Consider the following 26295-nt stretch of genomic DNA (forward strand, 5'->3'; position numbering starts at 1 on the left):
CCAACCATGACAAAACCCTTTCATGTGGTGTGCAAGGTATATGAGAGAGGTTAAGTAACCTGACTTCAAGAAGAGTATATTAATTCCAATTCCAGAGAAAGCAGGTGCTGACAGATGTAAAAATTAGCACACCGTCAATCTAATAAGTTACGGTTGCAGAATACTAACATGAATTCCTTGCAGGAGAATGGAAAAACTGGTAGAAGTTGACCTCGGGGAAGATCAGTTTGAATTCTGAAGAAATGCAGGAACACGTGATGCAATACTGACACGACAACTCGTCTTAGAAAATATGTTAAGGAAAGGCAAACCTACCTTGATAGCATTTGTAGACTTAAAAAAAGCTTTTGATAAAATTGGGTGTAACACTGTCTTTGAACTTCTGAAGGTATTCGTCATAAAATACAGGAACAAAAGGCTATTTATAAACTTGTACAGAAACCAGGCAACTATTGTAAGAGTCGAGGGGCATGTTCAATGTGTATATTGAGCAAGACATGAAGGAAACCAAGGAGAACTTTGGTAAGAGAATTATAGCTCATGGAGAAGAAATTATAACTTCACAGTTTGCTGATGTCACTGATGTTTTGTCAGACACAGATAGAATTTGGAAGAGCATTTGCACAGAATGGACAGTGATTTGGAAAGAGATTATAAGATGAACATAAATAACAGTAAAACCAAAGTTAATAGAATGTAGTCTACTTAAATCAAGATGGAAATGAGACGTAGAAAGTAGATGAATTTTGCAATTTGAGCAGCAAAATAACTGATGAAGGCTGGTGTTGGGAAGGTGTAAATACAGATTAGCAACAGCAAGAATAGTATTACCGAAAAGAGGAATTTGTTAACATGTAACCAGGGTTCCCACAGGTTCTGGAACTCGGGGAAATGTCGAGGGGAGGGGGGTCACTGGAAAAATCTAATTTTTGTCTCAGTACATGAAATGGTTTGTTTACTGAGGTGTCATGCATCATCACTGGCTGGGTGCAGCTAACTAAATGTGCCGCTTCCCTACTCCTCCATTCGTATTGTTTCTCCCCTTCCTACCACTCTCCTGCAGTCAGTGCTGCCACCACTTCTTGCTGCTAACATAGAAGCTGCCGATGAGAGCCAGGGAGGCATGAGAAACGGTTGGTTTGGATCTGATTCTCATAGACTGTAGATGCACCGGCCAGAGATGGCAGTCATGTGAGATTGAGTTGTGTCTGAGTGATTGTACAAATGTTTGTGTGCTCTCATTTTCTGACAAAAGCTTTGGCTGAAAATTTAGTTGTGAGAGTGTGTTTTTTGTATTTTATTTATTTATTTATTTATTTTTATGTGCCTGTCTGTGGCTCAGCAATCATCTTCATGGTTAGTTGCTCCCTATCCTCATTATTATTGATTCTCAAAGTATTTGAACAAGTTACATGTTGCAGGGATTGTTCACTGTGGTCTCATTCAATCAACTAGCTGTCTGTTGCTTGTGAATAACTGGCCACACTAGTGGCTGCTTTTGTGGGTGTCTGTAATGGATCGGGCCTGCCGATCTGAAGCCATTTAGTTCCCTCTAATGTGCAGGCCCTGCCCATAGGATCTAGGCTCACTGATCTGTCCGCAGGCTGGGTCTGTTTGTGTGTGGCGTAATGCAGCGAATTTTCTTGGTTTGTCCATGGACCAAGGACATTGGTGATCCTCAGCAGGCCAGAGCCCATGGGCAATCGATCTCAGGAATTGAGACTATCTCACCGCAAGTAGGTTGTACAGTGTGGTGTTTTATAGAAATGTTATTTGTTCTAGTACATTTTGGCACTTCAAAAGTAGTTTATATGTTAGAATGTATGGACAATAAGAAGAAGAAAATTGTCAGTCGCTGACTGTTTTATTTTTCTTTCGAGAAATATATGAATACATAGCGTACACACAATTCCTTCTCATCCTGTATGGTAAGTCTCCCCTGACCCGAGGTACTGGGTGACTGTTCCGAAATCTACCCATTTTCCTAGACCTCTCCAGTCCTTTTCCTCCACCCTTCTTCCTTCCCCTCCAACCTTCTGCCTGAAGGAGGAGCCACTGACTCTAAATCTTGTCAATTACAGCAGTCTTTTATGTGTGTTTTCTGCCGCCACATGGTAAGTAGATTTTTTATCTATCCTGTTAAATAATTTTGACAATACCTGTAAAATAATATATCTAAGACAATGGGTAATTACCGACAATAACTAACATAGTAGAACCAGCATTTTATTGGTGGTCACCTGCAGTGTTGGTTTACACAATTCTATCCTGCCTTACACACTTCTTTCAACAGGCCTACTTTTTTTCGAGGTTATTTCTGAAATTAGTGAAGGTATTTTAAATCTGTCTTGTGACTCGAAGGAAATGTGTGTTTTTATCAGAACATGTGTTTTGTTTTATTGAAATAAAATAACATCAGTGGTCTTAATAAAACCACACACCATTTGGCTTGCTTTTTCCATCTAAAAACAGTTCATTACAAAAGATGTTGATGTTAGTACTTCAGATTTTTGCTCACATCAGCATGCTTTTTTAAATATTTCCTCATTTGCACTATTGTTCCTTGTACTGTAGCTGCAAAGACAGATTGTCAACTTACGTCTTAACTTACACTTAAGATCACAAAATTTGTCAGGGAAAAATGCAAAAAGTTTGTCTGGAAATTGGGGAAATATCAAGGAATTTCACTTGGGGAAACGTGTGGTAAACCTGGTAATATAAATGTGTCTTAGGACATTTTTCCTGAAGGTATTTGTCTTGATTATAGCCTTCTGTGAAAGTGAAATGTGGGCAGTAGCCAATACAAACAAGAAGAGAATAGAAGCTTTTCAAATATTATGCTAGAGAAGAATACTGGGTAAAAATGCATTTGTGATGTCAGGAGTTGCTGTGTCATGCATAGATTTTGGTAACGGCAACAGCACACTAAATCATGGGATGTGATGACAGCCAGTCATGAGTCATATGTAGATCAGTGAAATTATGTCTAGTAATTTGTTTCACTTTGTAAACAAATCCCACAAGTTAAGTTGAGCTATTATGTTCCTGCATAACCACATTCTTGAAAATCTAATTACATAATAGTTCTGTAAATCATGTAAAATGAAGGAACTGAAAGAAAGAACAGAAATTTATTAAATGTTGATAATTCTTTGTTACTCATTGAAATGAAATGTAAAAAAAAAAAAAGTGTAAGTCAAATAAAAGTAACACGAAAAGAGAATTAAAAAACCCACATAAATTCATGTGTAAATCCTTTTCACAGCTTCAGGAACACTCAAAAACAAGTCATTCCTGTGGTTCCACCTCCTTCTCCACATGTATTTGAAATAAATATGAATTGAAAGTGCCCTTGCATTTTTTTTTGGACTCCGAAATGTACATTTTATGATGGACCAGGTACCCTCATTGGTGTGTGTATTGGCTTCTGTTTGTGGGTCTTTGAAATGTAGACAGTCATTTACAGATGAATGAACAGAACCGTCATCATTGAGGCAGTAATATGAAATGAAACAATCTGGAATAACAGTTTTTCCAGGGAGGAAATACTTTTTTAGAACTTGGGGAAGTATAGGCTTTTTTCTTCTATGTAGCACTTCAGACATACACTTATATTACCTCTTTCTGCTACATCAAGACCCATCTGCCAACTACATGCTTCGTCATAAAAAATTTGTGCTTTCCCAATTTAACTTCATATGTCTCAACTACTTTTCTGTGCCGCCCAGGAGATTGTCGCTGTGAATACAATCCAATACAATCCAAACTTCCTTGCAGAAGGTCCTCCAGTCTATGACAGTGTGTCTTGCCAAATGTAATTCTGATGAGAGAAAAGTATTAGAACATTTATTGACCTACAGAAACGGCAACTTCAAAATGTCATCAATAGTGTACTTCCCGCTGGAACAAAGTGTATGGAATCCTTCTCTTCTGCAACACCATTTCAGTCCATCTGTACAATCCTCTCTTAGAGCAAAGACCATTTGCACAGAATATTTGTTGAAGTTCTTTTTGTTCCAAGCAGTCCCCAGTAAAACACCACTCTACAATTGCACCCTGCAAATCAAATCGGCTCCATACGAGATATATCAATCATGAAAACTCCTAAAATATGCTTAAAAATAGCTCCACATGGAGATACCAATAGCCTCAGAAGGCTGGTGACAGCGAGCCACGTCGCCTTCCAAAAACAGCGCTTTTGTATTGCTGTTGAATATTGTGCCAAATATTCAGTATGTCATCAGAACCTCATGCATTTAAAAAAGTACTCGATTGAATGGCACTTTAATACCTGTCACAAAGATCAGTTCAAAGATTTGCCGCAAGAGGCACGCCAGTCAAAGTTTGAAGAACTGAAAGAATATTTCAGGCAGTATTACAGTGAAGTAAGCGTTTCCTGTCGCATGACTCTTTATTATTTATAAAGATGATAAATAAAACTATATTTTATAGTTTGAAATCTCACTTAGCAATGTGCCAGTTATTGAATATCAGATTGTCAGCAACAAGGAACTTTTTTTTTTGTTAATTTTTATATTTGGGTTGCATTTAATTGCATCGAAAGGACATAAGAAAAGGTTTCAGGTGCGTTATTTCTTGCCAGATTCTGAAAAGCCGTCACAAACACTCTCTTGGACATAAAAGTGTTGTTAAGAGTCATTCTTCGTTTTTGTGTAATTGTGTTTTGATGGATGAGAAAATGTGTTGTAGTTTGATCTATGTTTTCAGTTAGTAAAAACACAAATATTCCAATAGATAAAAATTTTTTTGTGACCACATTTTGCTGTCCTTGCTAGCATCTATGACACTTTTCAGAGGAACTGGGGGAAAAGGCACCTAAAACCAATCTTTTTTTGTTAGTTTTTTTATTTGGGTTTCAATGAACGAAACGATTAATTGTTCAAAGATAAGTGCTTTAAGAACAGGATTTTACAAAATTAATTGTAAGTTATATATATATAGAGGGAAACATTCCACGTGGGAAAAATATATTTAAAAAGAAAGATGATGAGACTTACCAAACAAAAGCGCTGGCAGGTCGATAGGCACACAAACATACACACAAAATCTAGCTTTCGCAACCAACAGTTGCCTCGTCAGGAAAGAGGGAAGGAGAAGGAAAGACAAAAGGATATGGGTTTTAAGGGAGAGGGTAAGGAGTCATTCCAATCCCGGGAGCGGAAAGACTTACCTTAGGGGGAAAAAAGGACAGGTATACACTCGCGCGCGCACACACACACACACACATATCCATCCACACATACAAGACACAAGCAGACATTTTCTTTACTTTAGTTTACTTACTTTAGCTTACAAAATGTCTGCTTGTGTCTTGTATGTGTGGATGGATATGTGTGTGTGTGCGCGAGTGTATACCTGTCCTTTTTTCCCCCTAAGGTAAGTCTTTCCGCTCCCGGGATTGGAATGACTCCTTACCCTCTCCCTTAAAACCCATATCCTTTTGTCTTTCCTTCTCCTTCCCTCTTTCCTGACGAGGCAACCGTTGGTTGCGAAAGCTAGATTTTGTGTGTATGTTTGTGTTTGTTTGTGTGCCTATCGACCTGCCAGCGCTTTTGTTTGGTAAGTCTCATCATCTTTCTTTAAAAAAAAAAAAAAAAAAAAAAATATATATATATATATATATATATATATATAATTTTTTTTTTTTTTTTTTTTCTGAAGTAAGATGGCTGAGCAGAGGGAAGATGCTTAATCGGTTTTTCTCCTTGAGGGACAAAATCAATACCATTTTGGAAATGAAAGGATGTCGAGAAAAATTACTTCGTGATCCTGAGTGGGTGACAAATTTGGCTTCTTTGACTAACTGGTCGTTTAAATACTTTGAACATTTCACTTCAAGGTGAAAATCACACTGTTGTTGATTTAGTGCAGACGATTCAAGCATTTCAAAGAAAACTTATTTTGTGTGACAAACAGTTGCATGAGGAGAATTGTGGACACTTTCCTGCATTAGGCAGCGTTAAAAGATGATGTGGATTTTTCAGATTATGTTCAGATCATTTGTGAATTACAAGAGGAGTTTTGAAAGTAGATTTAAGAGATATGTGAGCTTCAACCAGCCTTAAATATATTTGTTCGTCTGTTTTCCATTTGGGCAGAAGACATCTCACAAGTGTTTCAGCTGGAGCTAATTGAACTGCAGTGAAATACCTGCTTGAAGGACTGCCTTCTTATGTGTGAAACTTTGTATGACTTTCACAGCTGTTTTCCACGAGAGAAGCATCCTCTTTTGCACACGCACGCAGCCAAAATTCTCTCAGTGTTTGGTTCCACGTGTATGTCTGAGTGCTTGTTCAACCTGTTAAAAGCGTGCTAAAACCAAGAACCGTTCACTTCTATGCTGGTATTACACTGTAGTTGGAAGAGAAGTGGGCGAAGAAAAGTAAACATACCTGGGTGAAGCCATGGGTTTTATGACGAGACGATAAAAGCGTTCAACAAATTTTGTTACGTGAGATTGTAGTGGAAGACATCAAATTACTTAAGAATGGATGAGCATATATTTCATTATTTGCTCAGTGAGGTATTTGCTCATATCACAAAGCACAATACTCACTTAAGAACTGCTATTTCTGCAGAAGACAGGCTCACAGTAATACTCCAATTTCTTGCTACAGGAGAGAGTTACTTTAGCTTACAGTACAGCACTCGAATACCACAGTGCACATTAACTAAAATAATACCTGAAACATGTGAACCAATTTAACAAAGCACTAAAGGACCAATATCTGAAGATAGATAAATGTTCAGTACACTTTATGTGCACTGAGAACTATTTTTATTGTAGATCAAATTAATAATTACATTTTGTGTCTCACAACTACAAAATTAATAGAAATGTATGAAGCTGATGGTGCACTTTACAATGTGAGGCATCCTGAGCTCAAAAATAGGATGGTTGTGGCTGTGGAACTGTCGCCTGCAGCAAATCCTACCTGTCCTCAAAAAACGATTTAAAACCTACATAGTGCCTGTTGTGAATACTTTACCTACCGCATTTCCCATCTCCGGCGGTTCAGCTGCGATGTGGGTGGCAGAGACACTATACCGACATTCCCAGGCAGGCTGAGACTGAATTTTTGCTCATTTCAGCCGCAGCCTTCCACGTTTTGGTGGCCTCTACAAGAACGTCTGTTGTCATTTTTCTTCTCTTTGTGGGAGGCCGCTCATGCTGTGGCTGTGGCTCACTGCAGGTGCCATCAATCTCTTCTTGAGATGAGTACTGAGCCTGTACTTCATGCTATAAATATAGAAATGAAGGCCATTAGATACATACTATCTTACACATACATACATTTTATTTACAGGTACCCACAAGCAGAGCAAAGTGGGAGCAAATTGCAAATGATTTCGAGGAGAATTGGAACTGTTATAACACTATTGGAGTAACAGATGGAAAGCATATTCGCATTAATTGCCCACAAGCTGGTGGATCTCACTTTTTCAATTATAAAGCCTATAACAGTACAGTTTTCTTTGCCACATTAGATGCTACGTACAAACTCTTGTAGGTTGATGTAGGAACTAATAGGCATGTTGGTAATGCTGGAGTGTTTTCAAAAAGCAAACTATGGGAGTGTCTCAATGACTGATCTGTTCTGAATGTTCCTGAAGGCAGAAAGCTTGTGAACACAAACATTACAACTCCGATGGTTGTACTGGCAGATAACGATTTTCCTCCGAGTTACTACATTATAAAGCCGTACCCATTAATCAGTAAGGAAGAAAAGGTTTTCAATTACAGACTGTCACAAGGAAGATTAGTGGAAAGCAGCTTTGGCTTTCTAGCCAGTCATTTCAGGATTTTTCTAACTACCATTAATCTGCCTCCAGAAACAGTTACTACATTTACACTGGCTGCTTGCACACTGTGTAATTTATTAACAGAGATAAGAAAACACATGTACACTTGTCAAGAAACAATGCCTGCACAGTAGTAGCAAACTGCATTTATCTTGAGTTTCAAAGCACTGAGGACTACACCAAATGGAACCAATAGTTTGCCAAGCTGCTTCTGGACATCCACTACATGGGAGAGGAGTTAGGTAATGCTTTAAAACATTTTACAATGGTGCTGGAAAAGTGCCCTGGCAAGACAATCACATTTTGTAATGTAAAATGTAAACAAATATACCTACCTCAAAAATTTCTTCAAATGTGGATGTTCCATGTTCACTGCCACTTTCTGTGCCCTCTAAATTGGAAACACTTTCATCTGCCTCTGTGGCCTGGTCCAGGAATTTAAGCAGGTGGAACCAGTACATGTGTGGACTATAAACAGCCTGTGCACTGGCTTCACTTTTGCTTTCAAGCATGTATAATAATAGTAATAAAAATAATGTAAACTACTTGTATGTTATGTAAACATTACTCTGTGTGTTTCAAGTATCTGCAGTGAACAAAATTATGTAAATCATTTGTGTGTCATGTAAACATTACTTGCATAAATAAAATGAAATAAGTATGTCGGTACATACTTTCGCTTTCCTGTGAGAGTAGCCTGAGCGGAGGCCATTAATTTTCCTTTTTATGTCGTCACCTGTGCACCTGGGCCATATTTCACGGCTAATGACCTCTGTAACTTTTTGTAGCTTTCCAGCTTTCTTAATCTACTTCTTTAATCATGGTGCCTCCCGTTGTAAAGTGCCTCATCAACTTCATACATTTCTGTTAATTTTGTAGTTGACGGCACACACCATTTGAACTTAGCAGCCATGTTTATAAACACACTACTGGTGGCAGAATGCTGCAGCGATGCTAGCACTCCAAGCGGTAATATTACATGTTGCAGTGAACAGAAGACAAGGACTTTTATGATCAAATCTATTGCGAGGCCTTATATTTGATCATATTTATTTGACAACAGGCGAGATTTGACAAAGTTCTCTATTATATTATCAAATTTCTTTGACATAAATATTTGACATTTCAACTTTGACAAACAAATATTATAGTATAATACTGGCCTTAGTTATAAAAATTTGACTAATTCTTTGAGGTTAGCAGTCTCCCGGAATATTGTACAAAACCTAAAACCTAGACAAAATCATTTCCTCGAAAAAGGAAAAACATGTAAAATGTTAATTGTCTTCTTTAACAATGTTGACTGTAAAGATTAAAGGTCTTTATAGCCTTAATACTACTTTCTTTTTTGTTAAGTTTTCAAACTTGGTCAATTAGAATTATTGCATACAAAACAGCAAACTAAGGATCTGATGTTTGAACTCTAAAACGGGATACAAAACGCTGTAGCATGAAGTACAGCAAAAAATATTACTTGTAACTACTAACAGTAAGAATTAGACTCCTCAACCCATACATAAAAGTATTTCTAAAATAGAATATTTGTGACACTAGTTCAGTTCAGAAATTGATATATCTTTCAGAAGACGCCTATTGTACACATGAGTGTGCATGTGCAGTACTAATAGAATCAAACTGTGTGTCAGAAAACTGCTAAGTTGTTCTTCGATTCTTGTTTTGGATATTGTTTTCTAAAGCTTTGAGTAAAAGTTATGCCACACTAACACTAATTGTTACCTAAACAGTAAATGGTTTGCTTGTTTTACTGCTCATCGACCACTTTTACAGAGCTACGCTTCTCTGTTATTTTGTTTATGTTGGATCTGACCACGGGACAATCCAGTGCAGAGCAGTGCTGTGTTGTCTCACTCGCTGCGCAGCTATCTCTCTCACTCCTATGCCGACACTAGCGATACATGGTCGCATACGGAGCACTGAACCACACTGCCTTGCACCTGCAGAGCGCGGCCGGGCCGGAAGGCACAATTTTTGGATGAGCCTGTTGTAGAGGGTGACCAAGGCTTGAGTACAGCAAGAACATTCAAAAGGATATAGATAGCGGTAGTTGCGAAGAGGATTACACTGGATAAACTACTGTGGAGAGCTGCGTCAAACTAGTCTTGGGACTGAAGATGATAACAACAACATGTTAATGACCTTTCATAAGTTACATTGCTAGATGCTTGTTTTGTTTTGTTTACAGGTGATACAAATATTTTGATAAATAGCAAATAAAGTGCAGTTTTGGAAACGGTTCCTGATAAAATTTAGACATGAATAAATTGTTTCATAGCCAATACTACATCATTAAACTTTGAAAAGGCACTCTATATCTAGTATAGGTCCTGTATGAAATTTCCTTTCGGTGAGTACATAATGGAAGTATAAGAAGTAGACAGAATTAAATTCTTGGGAATTGCTGCTTGGTTGTAAAATTGAGGAGAGGGGAGGGGGAGGGGGAGGGGATCTTACAACTGCTAATCCAGTCAAATGGTCCTCAAAAAGACCAAATAGTGGAAAGTATTGTAGAAAATTTTTATCAAGTTTTCAGTATTTTTTTTTTGAGGTTACCGAATCCGAATTTTCGAAGTCCCTCCAAAACGTCGGCCCAATAAGTGGTTAAAAATAGAAAAAGACACTGAAAATGGTACTTTCTGGGATTTTTGCTTATAATTTGGAAAAACAGCACAGTTTTCGCCAAAGTTGACTTTTTATGAAGATAAAGAAGATGTAATTTACCACAAACTAGGCCCCCCACGATTCTTCTTGTTAGACTGTTGGTACGGCATGTAGCGCGTGTTGAAGTTAGTGGGATTTCATAGTTGAGGAGATGGGCCATCTCAGGAACTACCCCAGTTTTCTTAATGTACTTAGTTGCATATCCATTGGAGAATGCCCTCCTCCAATAGTGTAAGGATGTTACTGGAATGGCTGGTAGTTGATACTGACTGTGATAAGGAGTAAGATGCTTTTGAGATGTTGATGACCTCCCTCCTTCTGACAGCAGGAGAACCGGACCTATTTGATCGTCTCCTCTGGTGGCAGGTGTTTGAATGTTTGCCCTTGGATGGTTGCTTAGTAAGAACACTACTGGCCATTAAAATTGCTGCACCAAGAAGAAATGCAGATGATAAACGGGTGTTCATTGGACAAATATATTATACTAGAACTAACATGTGATTACATTTTCACACAATTTGGGTACATAGACCCTGAGAAATCAGTACCCAGAACAACCATCTCTGGCCATAATAATGGCCTTGATATGCCTGGGCATTGAGCCAAAGAGAGCTTGGATGACGTGCACAGGTACAGTTGCCCAAGCAGCTTCAACACGATACCACAGTTCATTAAGAGTAGTGATTGGCGTATTGTGATGAGCCAGTTGCTCGGCTACCATTGACCAGACGTTTTCAATTGGTGAGAGATCTGGAGAATGTGCTGGCCAGGGCAGCAGTCTAACATTTTCTGTATCCAGAAAGGCCCGTACAGGACCTGCAACATGCGGTCGTGCATTATCCTGTTGAAATGTAGGGTTTCACAGGCATCGAATGAAGGGTAGAGCCATGGGTCGTAACACATCTGAAATGTAACGCCCACTGTTCAAAGTGCCATCAATGCGAACAAGAGGTGACTGAGACACGTAACCAATGGCACCCCATACCATCATGCCAGGTGATAAGCAGCCTGGCGATGACAAATACACGCTTCCAATGTGCGTTCACCGCGATATCGCCAAACACAGATGCGACCATCATGATGCATTAAACAGAACCTGGATTCATCCGAAAAGATGACTTTTGCCATTCGTGCACCCAGGTTCATCGTTGAGTACACCATCGCAGGCACTCCTGTCTGTGATGCAGCGTTAAGGGTTACTGCAGCCATGGTCTCAGAGCTGATAGTCCATGCTGCTGCAAACGTCGTCGAATTGTTCGTGCAGATGGTTGTTGTCCTGCAAACATCCCAATCTGTTGACTCAGGGATCGAGACGGGGCTGCACGATCCGTTACAGTTGTGCGGATAAGATACCTGTCATCTCGACTGCTAGTGATACAAGGCTGTTGGGATCCAGCACGGCGCTCCGTATTACTCTCCTGAACCCACTGATTCCATATTCTGCTAACAGTCATTGGATCTCGATCAATGCGAGCAGCAATGTCGCGATACGATAAACCGCAATCGCGATAGGCTAACTCCGACCTTTATCAAAGTCGGAAACGTGATGGCACGCATTTCTCCTCCTTACACGAGGCATCACAACAACTTTTCACCAGGCAAAGCCGGTCAACTGCTGTTTGTGTATGAGAAATCGGTTGGAAACTTTCCTCATGTCGGCATGTTGTAGGTGTCGCCACCAGCGCCAGCCTTGTGTGAATGCTCTGAAAAGCTAATCATTTGCATATCACAGCATCTTCTTCCTGTCAGTTAAATTTTGTGTCTGTAGCATGTCATCTTCGTGGTGTAGCAATTTTAATGGCCAGTAGTGTATTTGTGGTTGGTAAATTCAGTTTAACTGTATAAAGTTATTGCATATAATGAGCTTAAGTGAGAAATTGTTCTATGTGATGTTGTACTGGATGATGGGAGAAAAGTGTCATCACTAAGGCCCAAAATGGGCTTAAAGAACATTGTTGAAGTAAGTAACAAGAGGAAGGATGGGAGAGCTTCCCTTTTAAAACACAAAATTGTGGTTAAGGTTCATGAACCACATCAAAAAATACACGAACGAAAAATTAATTCCTGTGGTAGCTAAGAAGAGTGTGTGTGGTTGCAGTAAAAAAGAAACTAGATCTGCTCAGCTGGATTCATATTTCAATACCAACTATTTTTTTGTGTGGGCAGCTATTATGCTAGAATATTTGGCTTAACAAAATAAGTTCCCAGCCAATTGCTGGAACCTAGTGTATTGTGTGTGTAAGTTGGGGCTAGGAGAGACTGTTCTGAACTTGCTTAGAGACAAAACAATGACTGAGGATGCTTGATAATACCTCAGATTGGACCAGTTACTAACTTTGTTAAGTCAGGCACCCAGTACCACATCAGATACATCCAGGTCCTGCACAGCAAATCAAAGCAGGTAGGAGAAAAAAAGGTAGGTCCATGTGCCACTGTAATTGATTGCACAATGCAGCAGATTTTCAGCAATCTCAGTGAAAATAATGAGTGTCAATTTTTCCTGCAGCAGTTGATAGACCAAATCCAAAGTGACTACAATTTTGATTTCAGGGCTGTGGAAGCTCAACAGTTGAAGATGGAAGTAATATAGTGATTGCCTCATCTGGGAAGAGATCAACTGTTGTTTATCTCAAAAACATGGGGTACAAAATTCTTATCTCCTGTTACCACTGCAAGTTGTCGTGACTGCATTCATCTATAAGAAGTATGGCTCTTAGAAACTAGTTGTACCATTCACTTTAGGGCAGTGCCTCCTACACAGAGGCAGTATGTTTTTAGGTGTCAGCAGTGATGGCAAAGGGATTCTAATTTGACTGATCCATGTCATTTCAGTTAGTCTTAGACAGTGCTGACATCACCCAAACTCTTAATGGAAACAACAGTTTGCGTGTAATGGGGGGAATCCAATGTACCACACCACACGAAGCTAACCCATATTTCACACTGTTGTTGCTATAATTTCCCTTTGTGAGAGCCCATGACATCATTACTGTAATGAACACTGTACATTGGTTTCAACTCTAATTAATTACCTATTATCAGGTATGAACTGAAATTAGTTATCTATTACCTTACTTAGCTGTAATGTACCTGTATATATTCTAATTTTGCTGGCAAATCAAGTGAAGATGAGGGCAGTGATACATGAAACACAGAGAGGATGAAACTTCTTTGGAATTTCTTTAAAATTATTACAGTATATTAATAATATAAAATAATGATAATTGTTATTATTGTTACCGAATCCAAAATAGAGCATAATTATGTCATTTACTTGATTTATTGTAACAGATTTTGATTGTATGAGTGATGAAAGATTTCATTTTGTTGTTTGAACGAACATCATAGCATACTTAGAGATGAGGAGTTGGGTTTTGGTGCTGGCCCCTAAAATTGCGCTAACTTGAACATGCACTACATCATACAGTTGGTCTGAAGAAAAAAGTAATCGGAATCTAATTTGTGGGAAATTTTATCCTCTTTATTTTCATAAACAGTCGTCTTTGTCGAAAATGCTGTTGCTTCCAAGTTATAAAACCCAAAAAAATCCCATTTTCTTGCTTTTTTCCATTTTTGACCCATTTCCAGTACAAAATTTTGGCCGAACTTCGAAAATTTTGATTCAGCACCCTTGAAAACATTTAGAAAGCTTTTCAAAAATTTCTACCAAACTTTCCACTGCAAATTACCATTTGACTGGACTGTGCTGAAACACTTAAACAATTCATTGTTAACAGCACAGATGTTGTCCGAAATAAAAGCAAATGATAAAATATGTGCACTTTCCTTAGATTTCTTCTTTAATTTGGAGCTTCCTTGGATTAAAAATAGTATTGTAAGTGCTCAGTTTTTCTGGTATTCGGTCAGAGCCCAGTTTCCTTCAGACAGTCATACCATAGCTGGCTTTATCACGGTAATTCCTGGCTTATGGAAGCAGCAGTCATGACATCATCAGCGCATTGCAAGGTCCAAAGTATGTCCTGCTGTTGGGCTTTGAGATTAGTTGCTTTTTGTGGAAGTTTATCCATGAAGTGTAGTAGGATACTACAAAATATTCAAAGTAATATTTATGTAATCACAATTGTAATCTATTTCTATGCAAATAGTGTAACTATTCTTATTGGCTTTGTGTAGCTCAGATTAGTGTAATATGCTTCTATAAAGCTAACAGAATTTTCTTCCCATAGGCAATTAAGGTGAACATGCACAATTTACCATCATCAGTATTCAATGAAAAGGTTGCAAATAGACTTCTGGAGCTTGTTCCGCAGACAGATACTGTGCTCATGAAAGTTATAACACCAGGCACTGACACAGAAGCACCTACAGTGGAGCTCTTCAAACGGTTCACAGATGAAAAACTGTTAGTGTCTATCAACAACACACTAGCATTGGATCCAGACTTAATAAGGTTAGTGGTAATACTTATCTGTAACTAGATGAAGTTTGTGTGCAATTCTGACACATTACGCACATTAGTCCTAACTTCTCTTTGTTTGTATTGTTTCCACAATTCTATACACCGCTAAATTAGCCACTGTAAGATTCATTCATAAAAAATGTTTGAAATGTAGGAACAGGGCTTCTGTGTCATTGGCAACTTAGTGGCAACTGGGTGTATTGCCACATCGTACTTAGGACTTCGCAACATTTATATGATCTTCCTCAAGGCACAGAGTGTTAAATTTTGTGCTTATGGTGTGAACTCCAGTAATTGCATATCTACAAGTGTCCTAAGAATTAGTGACTAGCTGTCTGGGGTCATGTATTCCTGCTGGTAGTCATGGGTGCACAATGATTGTTCTATCTATGCCCATTGTTTGGATGGTTGTGCCAAGGACTAGTGAGGGAATTGCTTAGTGACCACCCTTGACACAATAGATCAAGGTCTCTAGCAACCAGGGCAAGTGGATGCTGTAGCTGACTTGTGTTAAGTTTTTTGGGTTACTTCAGAATTTCAGTTGCACTTCTAATTTTGCTTTGATGCGTCCTCACCTTCCTTGCAAGGATCCACATGTCTTGAAATTTTATGTCACAACTGCTGTTGGTGAAACACTATCAATTATTAAGTGTGCAGTCACAGTTTCATATAGTATTTGTACTCTCCTGTAAAGTGAAAATGAGCATCCCAGTTCAACAATGTAGGGAGCATTGCTCTCAGAATATAGGGTGTATCAAAAACAATTGTCCGATTTGGCATGTACATATTTCTGAAACTAATAAACATATACAGTGAATTTTCTTTTTTGGTGAATGGGAAATTAAAAAAGGTTTTTTTCATACCTTTTCATAGGTGTTCAATATGCCCCCCCCCTCCCCCTCCGAGATGCATGGCAAATGCCCATGCGGTATTCAAATTTTTCCCACATTGCAGCAAGCATGCCTTGAGTTACAGCTTCCGTGCTACTGTTATGCGATATCTCAGTCCATTCATTATGGTTGGTAACAGAGACGCATAAAGTATTTTATAAACCGCCATAAGAAATAATCACATACAGTCAGGTCCAGTGACCTTGGAGGCCAGTAATGTGAGGTTGAATCATTTGGTCCAGTGTGACCGATCCAGTTTTCAGTAATCCTTTGATTTAAAAATTCCCGCTCCTCCAGATGCCAGTGTGGCGGTGCCCCATACTGTTGGTAAATGAAGTTGTTTGAATCAGTCTCCCACTGTGCAAAAAGAAAGTTCTCAAACATATTGAGATACATGCTTCCTGTAACAGTGTTCTCGCCAAAGAAAAATGAGCCATGCACCTTTTCCTGTGGAACTGCACAAAACACATTAAATTTTGGAGAGTCCCTCTCATGTTGTACAACTTAATGTGGTTTTTCCTTACCCTATATTCTCATATTATGATGGTTCACCTTCCCATTTAAGTGGAATGTTGTCTTGTCACTAAACAATAAGGATGGAAGAAAACTGTAATCCTCCATCTTGCCAAGAACGAAATTACGGAACTTCACATTTTGTTGTTTGTCACCTTCATGAAGAGCATGCTGTAGCTGAATTTTTTATGGTTTTATGTGTAAACATTGACGCAACACACATCAGAGGCATGTTGAGCTGTAGAGTTGCACAGCGAATGGATTCCTGCGGACTCCTTGTGAAACTATGGCAGAAGCATTTGACGTTTGTGTCAGACAATCGGGGATATCCTGGCAATGTGCCTTTACAGAAACAACCTGTTCCTTGGAATTGTTCATGCCTTCTTGTAATGCTCAGTGCTGCAGGAGGATCCACATTATACCTAGTATGAAAGTCATGCTGAACAGTTATTACTGATCTGCACTGTGCCCAAAACATAGAATACAAAATGCTTTCTGTTGTCCCGACACCATTACTAGAACTGTATTGGGTGCACACTGTTGCTACCTAGCGGGAACCATGTAAAGCTTGAGAGTTTGCTCTTTCCAACAACACGTTGTTCACACAGGCATCTCAAATAACGTAATAGTTATGATTGTTATTATTTTTTTAAATTTCGGATGACTCTTTTTAGTACACACTGTATATCAAACCATGCTTTAAATGTGAGAGGTATCATGAAATTTTTGGAGAAGTACAATATATTCTGGTCGCTGTGGTCACTGAGAACAAGTGGGTTCCACAGCAAAGCACAACAGCTGCTAGTTCATTGATGCACTCGGCATAATGGTAAGGGTACCAAAGGAAGCTAAATTTGCTGTATTTCATTATCTCTCACTTAGTAACCATTTTTACTGTTCTGTGTCAGAGCTCTTAATGCAAAAGGTACTGAGTAGCTTCCTGTTTTTGTTTGATGTTGCCAGCACTACTAATTTTGTTCCATTGGGCAATCATTCTGAGCAGTATGATGGTGACACTCAGTACGTTGGTAGCAGTTGGGTTGCTAAGTTTCTTATGTAGATTACATTTCAGTGTGCTGTTAGAATTTCTATAGACCTCTGTGTTCAGAAATGCAGCCACACCATTGCTTTCCATTTACTCTGTTTGTATTGTGTTTCAGTGAAGCTTTTGAGATGTTGATGGAACTTCACAACTCCACTTCTCAATGGGGTAGATCATGAAAGTACCATCAACATATCCCAGCCATCAACTGTTGTGTAGCTACACAGAATTTTATGCTGTTAGCTCGAAAGCTTCGAAGCTCTCCAGATGCCTTTTGCTAGTTGTTGTTGTTGTTGTTGTTGTTTGGGTGGTGGTGGTGGTGGTGGTGGTGGTGGTGGTGGTGGTGGTGGTGGGTATATTGCCACACTGCATGCTTCCTCACAGTGTCTACAATGTCAAATGGAATACAATGACAAAGAACGTAACTACCTGCTGTGATCACATATCTCCTATTCATCTCTTTTTTTATTGTATTGTTGAGTATAACTTTTTTGTTAAAGCAACCGTTATATTTGTGACCAGTATATGTTGCCCATATGATGGATGATCAACAGTTTCTTTTATATGATTGTTTTTATCCTGCTTCACTTGGTTGTAAGTATGAGAGCCAATACCATGAATATAGTCCTCAATACCATGGCTATAATCCTCAGTCTTTCTTATCAATTGTTTTTTGTAATCCATGTTATTGGTGGCACTAGGACTTTGATAATTCCCTCAGCTGTACTATCATAAATTCTGCAGTCCTTGAACAGAACGGACATATTGTTTATTATTTGTCCTGTTGGGTTGCTCCTTAGCTGTCTGTAGATGGAATCACTCAGCAACACGATCAGTTGTATTTAATATTTCTTGCTAGTAATGGATTTTCTTTTATCTGCCTTGCAATCAACAAAATCCTGGTTCCATTCATCATACAATAACCAGTAGGAACCCATGTAATAGATTTACCAAGGATGATGTGGCAGATCTTGGCATCTCATACACATACAAGACAGAGTGAAGTGCTACCTACATAGGAGAAAGTGGGAAGCCCATCAGCACCCACAAACAAGAGCATAGTACAGTTCGTTCTGTTGGGTGAGCACAATGAGTAAGTGACAAAAGACTACTGTAACCGTGTGTGATTGATAAAGATTGAGGAAGTCAGAGTGCTTGTGAGCTAACTGAGTATAAGTCAGACTGAAATAAGTGACTCAACCAAAATCCTTGAGGAGCTCAGTAACATTAACAGGTAGAACAGCAGCAGGTTCTCGATGTCATGGTTATTAGAGATTTCAGTCTATTGGTGCATGACTGATCACTGGGTGTTGGTTCCACTAGATACTGACATGATTGTTTAAACATAAAGCATAAATAGAATTGCTGTCTTTTATACCTGAGACTAGCGGCAGAAAAACACTGTGGCCTGAAAGCTAGTCTGCCAGTCATCATCAACTTGTTACTCGGCAAATAGTCTCCCTCTACATTAGACCTGTGATGTCATAAGACCAGTTGAAATGTGAGGTTGTGGTACCACTGGAGACACAAAATATACTAGTACTCAGATCACAAAGAGTCTACAACCAGAGCAGAACCACCACAACAGAATCAAAATATTGGTTACATTAAGAAGTTAACATTATGATACACAAGTATACTAGCAAGATTTTAATCATAATAATTTGAGGGGAGTGTAGCTCCCAAGTTTAGAGTCTTCATAACTCCATTCAATAAATTCAGGAAAACTATTGTAAAAAATCCAGGCTGAGGAGCGTGAGAGTAACAAATGATGTTGGAAGAGAAATTTGTGCGGAGCTCTGTGGAAAAAGATGTGTGAATGAAACAAATATATCATAGTGTGTTGAGGAATTAACACAGTAGAAAGAATAAGTAAGGTGATCAACATATACAAGAAAGGTGGGTTTCAGGAGCATTGTGAAAGAGCAGTAGTTGGTAGCATGCTTGCTAAAGTACAATAGAAGTAACTGTAGTTTGGAAATAAAAGAAAATGTATTACAGAATTTCATTTGAAAATTATGAATATAAATTTATTTCAGCTGAGCTTTAATGGTGATACATCAAAATATGTGGCTGACCGAGACTCAGACCTGTATTTCCCACTTACCGTGAGTGGTTGACCACTTTGGCTGTCCATGCTCGCCTCCTGCATTGAACATCAAGAGATGTGGATAAGTGGGGCATATGGTTGTTTGGCTTAGTGGGGAGGCATGCACGGATAGCTGAACTGGTTAAGATGACTGCTTGCAATAAGTGGAAAATCGGGGTCTGAGTCCTGTTCAGAGAGCAGCGAATGCCGTTCCTACACTTCTGTTCACAGTTATTCTGAGCCCACCCTCCTAGTTCTACAACACTGTCTGAAAGCTTTCCTTTTATATTCAGGTCATCGGCAAATATGGTTCTTCACACTACGAAATCTCTAAATTGTCCACATTTTACAAATACAAATCGAATCCTTCGAATTTATTATACATACTAAAACCTACTTCCTGCATATTGTCTATTTCATTGCCACTTTTTAAACTTTAGTCCTGGGTGCTGTTGGTAATGTAACAACAGGCTTGTTTACTTGAACATCTTTTTTGTTCCAAAATGCACGTTTCTTCATAACATTGCTTACATTAGCCATTACTAATTAATTTCCTTTACATTGCTATTAATTACAAATGACGTACCCTCCTCAGCTGTATCAGAATTTCCTTTCACTATGTGCAATTCCTTTTTGTATTATTAATTAAAGGATATATATATTTCTCTTTATTAATATCATCAAATTTGTCAGCTAGTTCATCTGTACACATTCTATCACAGTACCGTCAAAAGTTATCAGCATATACATGTACATTTTCATTAATTACTTCTGTATCCTGAACATCAGCTGTATCTCTTTGATTTGTATCAGAAATAATTTCATTACTGTAATTACTAGAACAAGTTTGCCTATTTCTGTTAAGCCAATCTGACAGGAACCAGTAAGGTATCATATGAAATACTTTATGAATAATAAATTGCCAATCTCCTGTTCAGTGGGTCTGTATAATATGTATATAAGTAGAATCAGCTGAAAGCCAAGAAAAAAAATAATTTATCTAAATGGTAGCAAGTGGAGTGAGTCCATCTTGCTATGTTTCACTCTCCTGGAGGAGGTTGGGGTGTTGTAGAATTATGAAAGTGCTCATCATTATATTTGATTGTTGATAGGAGGTTACAGAAGATTACATCTTTGAATATGAATTATGTTCAGGTTTGGTATAAATATTTCATAGTTTCTACTTTTAAAATTCTGATGACCTAGTGTTGTGGGAGGGTTCATATGGCTCAGATTGTAACACAGCTGGCTAAGTTGTTATTGTGTTGGAAACATGGTCCAGTTAGATAGTGTCATGTTTCATACTAGAATGTGCTTGTGGGTGGCCTTCTGTCAGGGTGAATTCTTGATTTATTGCTTCACTGGCATAGAGGGAACAAAATTAAATGCTGTCACAACTGAAAATGGAATAGACCAGTCTACTTTAGAAGAAGGCCTTCTGGCCAAAAGCTTATATGGTCAGTAATCTTTTTATTGTGCCTGTCTGCAACTCAGCATATTCACTAAATGGGGAGTTGCAATCAATCATTTTCATAATACTGTCATTATTGCATCTTGGACTTCCTATTGTTTGAAAATGTTTTATGTAAGGTAGGGAATGTTCTTGACAATGACAGAGGGATGATTGCTGGGTCAGTGGAATAAGATTAGATCATGTTTTGTTGGTGGAAACAAAATCCTGGAGGAAAGGAGTTAATTTGATATAAACCAAGTATGAAATCAGACCCATATTTTTCAGTTCGGTTCCTTATTTATTTAGTCTTACATTTTATTTTGGCAAAGTAGAATAGGCAGTAGATTTTTTTCGTAGGTGGGATGGAGGGTACTTGTTTCTAGGCAAACAATGCAATTCAGGGTAGTTGTATTAGAGCCTTTCCAGAATGCAGATTGATTGTGGCAATGCAGAGTTACGAGCATTACATTGCAGATTTGACCAGCTATATATGATAACATTATGTGTTACATTACAAATATCAACAACTGAGATGTTGGAGTCGATGCAGAAAGCCCGTGGAAAAGTCCTTAATTGAATGTAGAGTATTCATGAGAAAAAGAGAATATGAAAAATGAGGGATCTTTTGGAAATCCACCAGCATCTCTCATCTCCAAAAAAGTCACTGTAATAAGTACTACAGTGATTACTGAAAGACAGAAATGTTGAGTTGTTAATGGGCACACTTTGTATTCTGTATAATGCCAATCCAGTAAAAATGTAAATGTAGAAGAAATGGAACAATTTATTGGTACGACCATGCTTATGTCCATTATTCACCTCCCAGCAACAAGGCATTGTTGGTCTCAACATCTGGGTGACATAATGAGCTGTAACCGAAGGGAAGAAATAAAACGCTTCATACACTTCCGTCATAACAGTAATCTAGTCCCTGCTAATGATCCCAACCATGACAAACTTTCAAAATTTACCCACTGCTAGACCAATTGCGTGAAAGACAGTTGCGACTACCAAAAGAGGAATTTTTAGCTGTGGATGAACAGATTATTCCAACAGAGTGCAAATCTTCACTAAAACCGCATAAATGGGTTCATGATTTTGTTATTACTGTGGTGTCAGGATTCAGCTACTATTAAGAAATTTTTGTTGGAGCTCAGAATAATGTTACAATACTTGATGCTGTGGAACTAGGATTTAGCAGCAACGTTGTTGTGCGTCTTACACAAACTTTCCCACGACATGCGAACCGCAAGCTTTTTTTTTTTGACAGTTGGTTCACTAGTATACCTTTGGAAGTGTGTTTGCATAAGGAAGGAATACAGGCACTAGGAACAGTCCGTGCCAATCGTGTTCCAGGTTGCATTTTTGCTAAAGAGGCAGATTTGAAGAAGAATGGCCGAGGTAGCATGAAGGTGAAGATAGCAACAGTAGATGCCATACGATTGTCAGTAGTATCCTGATTTGACAACGGAGTAGTCAACAATTTGTCTACATGTGTTGGATCCAAGCCAGAAGGCAAAAATAAGAGACTTTTCAGAAAGAAAAAGAAATACAAAATGATACCTTGTCCACCCTCTGTGATGATCTACAGTGACTACATGGTGGGTGTCAATCTGTTAGATTCTATGCTTGGATATTACAGTATTCAAATCAGATAAAAAAATGGTACCTGAAGGTATTCTTTCATCTAATTGATCTAGCTCATGACAAAAGCTAGCTACTATGGAAAAGGGGAAATACAGACTACAGGCCTCTAGTGGATTTTAAGGTAGCAGTTGCAGATGCCCTCTGTAAAAAGGGCAAAACATTATCCAAGAAATGAGGTAGGTCAAGCAACGAAATCCAAAAACAGCTGGACAGTAAGAAGAAGAAAGGTCCTGTGGCAGATCTTCCACAACGTCAGGTACGACAGGATGGCATAGATCACATGCCAGTCTGGCTTGAAAACCGTGGTCGATTCAAGTATCCAGATTGCAATGGAAAATCCTACATAGCATGTCTGAAGTGCAGTGCATCTTTATCTTTGAATAAGGAGAGAAACCGTTTCATGAAATTTCATAATGAATAGACTAAATGATTAATAATTTTGTTTGATTTCTGATAAACATGCAAATTAATGAACTGAAATTGTAATTATTTAAAAAAATAAACTTAGTTCTGATAATGCATGTTTATATCTTGTTGTATATTTTCGAAGTGTTTTCTCATCCAGTCTGAAACTAGTATCACAAAATGTTAGCCATAACTGTATTCTGTCCCATATATGGCTCAAACCCCTAAATCAGGACTAATGGACCACACATAGGAGATACAATTTTTTAAGTATTTTTCCAGACATCAGGACACTGAAATTAACATTTGACATTTTTTCACAAAAATAAAGAGTGTCATGCAGTAAGGGCTTAATTGGCAGTAAACTGTCACTGTGCAGCTGATGGGAGTAGCTAAACTCTGCATATTGTATTCCTCATTTTAGAGGCTGATGTGAGGAAGTAAAGTCCATGGTTTGAAGAATTTGTAGCATGGTATGCTGAAAGTGCATTGACTCTAGTCATTATTAGTATTCTTTGTTGGACAATAGTACATGTAAAAGTGAAGTAGAATGGGAAGTTTATTTGTGAACTGTCTCGGAGGACCCTCCTGTCAGACATGTAGTGTCACATAATCTGCAGCATGATATGCTGATTCTCTAGAATGTTGAGACTGTAGCATAGGGAATTTTGGACGTTTCCACATAGTAACTGCCACAATATATTTTTAAATTTTGGCAGTTCATAGGTTTCACCTGAATAATTTATTGTGATGGAACCAGAAAAAGGTTTTAGACATGCATTAAAGAAAGATGCTCATAAAGTAGGTGTGAAAATGGAAAATGGAGAACTTTCTCAGAGCAGAATAAAGTATTTATTTTGTGCATTGGATTCTTAAATTCTGGAGATATTTCCAATTGGTACATTCCAGTAATGGTTGTGCTGCATGGTTGAGATACTAAATTTTAAGCTTTTATGTCAAGGATGTGATAGAGAATGTACCATTGTTCAAGGTACAGTGTAAGACACTTGTAAATAAATTAGCATAGAAAACGACACTTATCTGTGCTTTGTGTGTGTGTGTGTGTGTGTGTGTGTGTGTGTGTGTGTGTGTTTTCATTTTGTAAGAAAGACTGGTAGAAATTTTGATTGAAATTTAATTAATATGGTTGTAACAAATGGAGATCGTATCATGAGTTCAGGGTCAGCAACTGAAAAAGATCATGGAAGTGGGGTAGGTTGACATAGGGGGAGATAAATTTATATGGATAACCTTAAAACACCAGGCTGTAGTATGAGGGGAAACTTCGAAGAGGCTGAAAGAAATCATGATAAAATTTGTGCTTTGCACTAGATAAGATTTGGAGCGGATTACGGAGATCCTTTGAAGAGGTATACTCCAGTTGTGGACAGATTGGTGTGTTAGGTGATTGTATTTGTCAATTTTAAACTTAAACTGTGAGGTGCGATTCAAATTTTTGAAAGTGGAACACATTTGAAGGGGAGTTAATGGTGTGAATATGGATTTCCACTTTTGTGTGTGATTTGTGGTTATGTCTTCAATGTAATTGCTATTCTTGAATTTATATTATGAAGAGAGTACTCTGGCAAATGCTCAGGTTGTTGTGACAGAGATGCACTCACATCTACGACACAATGCTCTAGGTGTTCACTTTAGAACTTGTAATTTTGTTATAATTCAGCTGCATCTTCAGTACCATGCACTTGATGAATATTAATGATAATATTTATACGACCAATTGCTACCACATTATTAAGGCTTCAATCATGACCATGTGATATATACGGAGATTCTGTAATGAAGTTACAAACCTCCAGAGATAATTTAAAATGTTAAATACACTCCTGGAAATGGAAAAAAGAACACATTGACACCGGTGTGTCAGACCCACCATACTTGCTCCGGACACTGCGAGAGGGCTGTACAAGCAATGATCACACGCACGGCACAGCGGACACACCAGGAACTGCGGTGTTGGCCGTCGAATGGCGCTAGCTGCGCAGCATTTGTGCACCGCCGCCGTCAGTGTCAGCCAGTTTGCCGTGGCATACGGAGCTCCATCGCAGTCTTTAACACTGGTAGCATGCCGCGACAGCGTGGACGTGAACCGTATGTGCAGTTGACGGACTTTGAGCGAGGGCGTATAGTGGGCATGCGGGAGGCCGGGTGGACGTACCGCCGAATTGCTCAACACGTGGGGCGTGAGGTCTCCACAGTACATCGATGTTGTCACCAGTGGTCGGTGGAAGGTGCACGTGCCCGTCGACCTGGGACCGGACCGCAGCGACGCACGGATGCACGCCAAGACCGTAGGATCGTACGCAGTGCCGTAGGGGACCGCACCGCCACTTCCCAGCAAATTAGGGACACTGTTGCTCCTGGGGTATCGGCGAGGACCATTCGCAACTGTCTCCATGAAGCTGGGCTACGGTTCCGCACACCGTTAGGCCGTCTTCCGCTCACGCCCCAACATCGTGCAGCCCGCTTCCAGTGGTGTCGCGACAGGCGTGAATAGAGGGACAAATGGAGACGTGTTGTCTTCAGCGATGAGAGTCGCTTCTGCCTTGGTGCCAATGATGGTCGTATGCGTGTTTGGCGCCGTGCAGGTGAGCGCCACAATCAGGACTGCATACGACCGAGGCACACAGGGCCAACACCCGGCATCATGGTGTGGGGAGCGATCTCCTACACTGGCTGTACACCACTGGTGATCGTCGAGGGGACACTGAATAGTGCACGGTACATCCAAACCGTCATCGAACCCATCGTTCTACCATTCCTAGACCGGCAAGGGAACTTTCTGTTCCAACAGGACAATGCACGTCCGCATGTATCCCGTGCCACCCAACGTGCTCTAGAAGGTGTAAGTCAACTACCCTGGCCAGCAAGATCTCCGGATCTGTCCCCCATTGAGCATGTTTGGGACTGGATGAAGCGTCGTCTCACGCGGTCTGCACGTCCAGCACGAACGCTGGTCCAACTGAGGCGCCAGGTGGAAATGGCATGGCAAGCCGTTCCACAGGACTACATCCAGCATCTCTACGATCGTCGCCATGGGAGAATAGCAGCCTGCATTGCTGCGAAAGGTGGATATACACTGTACTAGTGCCGACATTGTGCATGTTCTGTTGCCTGTGTCTATGTGCCTGTGGTTCTGTCAGTGTGATCATGTGATGTATCTGACCCCAGGAATGTGTCAATAAAGTTTCCCCTTCCTGGGACAATGAATTCACGGTGTTCTTATTTCAATTTCCAGGAGTGTATATCAATTTGAGGTAAGGGATTATGAAACGAAAATGACAAGTGCTGAAAGTTACAAGCAAAAATCATTGC

At 39.2% G+C, this 26295-nt stretch overlaps 1 protein-coding gene across 2 annotated transcripts in view; it reads left to right on the forward strand.

Moving 5' to 3' along the window:
- LOC126177028 (tudor domain-containing protein 7-like) overlaps positions 1 to 26295 on the forward strand; it is a 231172-nt gene that overhangs the window by 149317 nt on the left and 55560 nt on the right. For both annotated transcript variants that reach the window (XM_049924262.1, XM_049924270.1), the window contains exon 15: positions 14691 to 14914. In XM_049924262.1, coding sequence (XP_049780219.1) covers positions 14691 to 14914 — 224 coding nt within the window. The remainder of the gene's footprint in view (positions 1 to 14690; positions 14915 to 26295) is intronic.

Source organism: Schistocerca cancellata, chromosome 1, assembly GCF_023864275.1.
Source record: "Schistocerca cancellata isolate TAMUIC-IGC-003103 chromosome 1, iqSchCanc2.1, whole genome shotgun sequence".
Classification (NCBI taxonomy): Eukaryota; Metazoa; Arthropoda; class Insecta; order Orthoptera; family Acrididae; genus Schistocerca; species Schistocerca cancellata.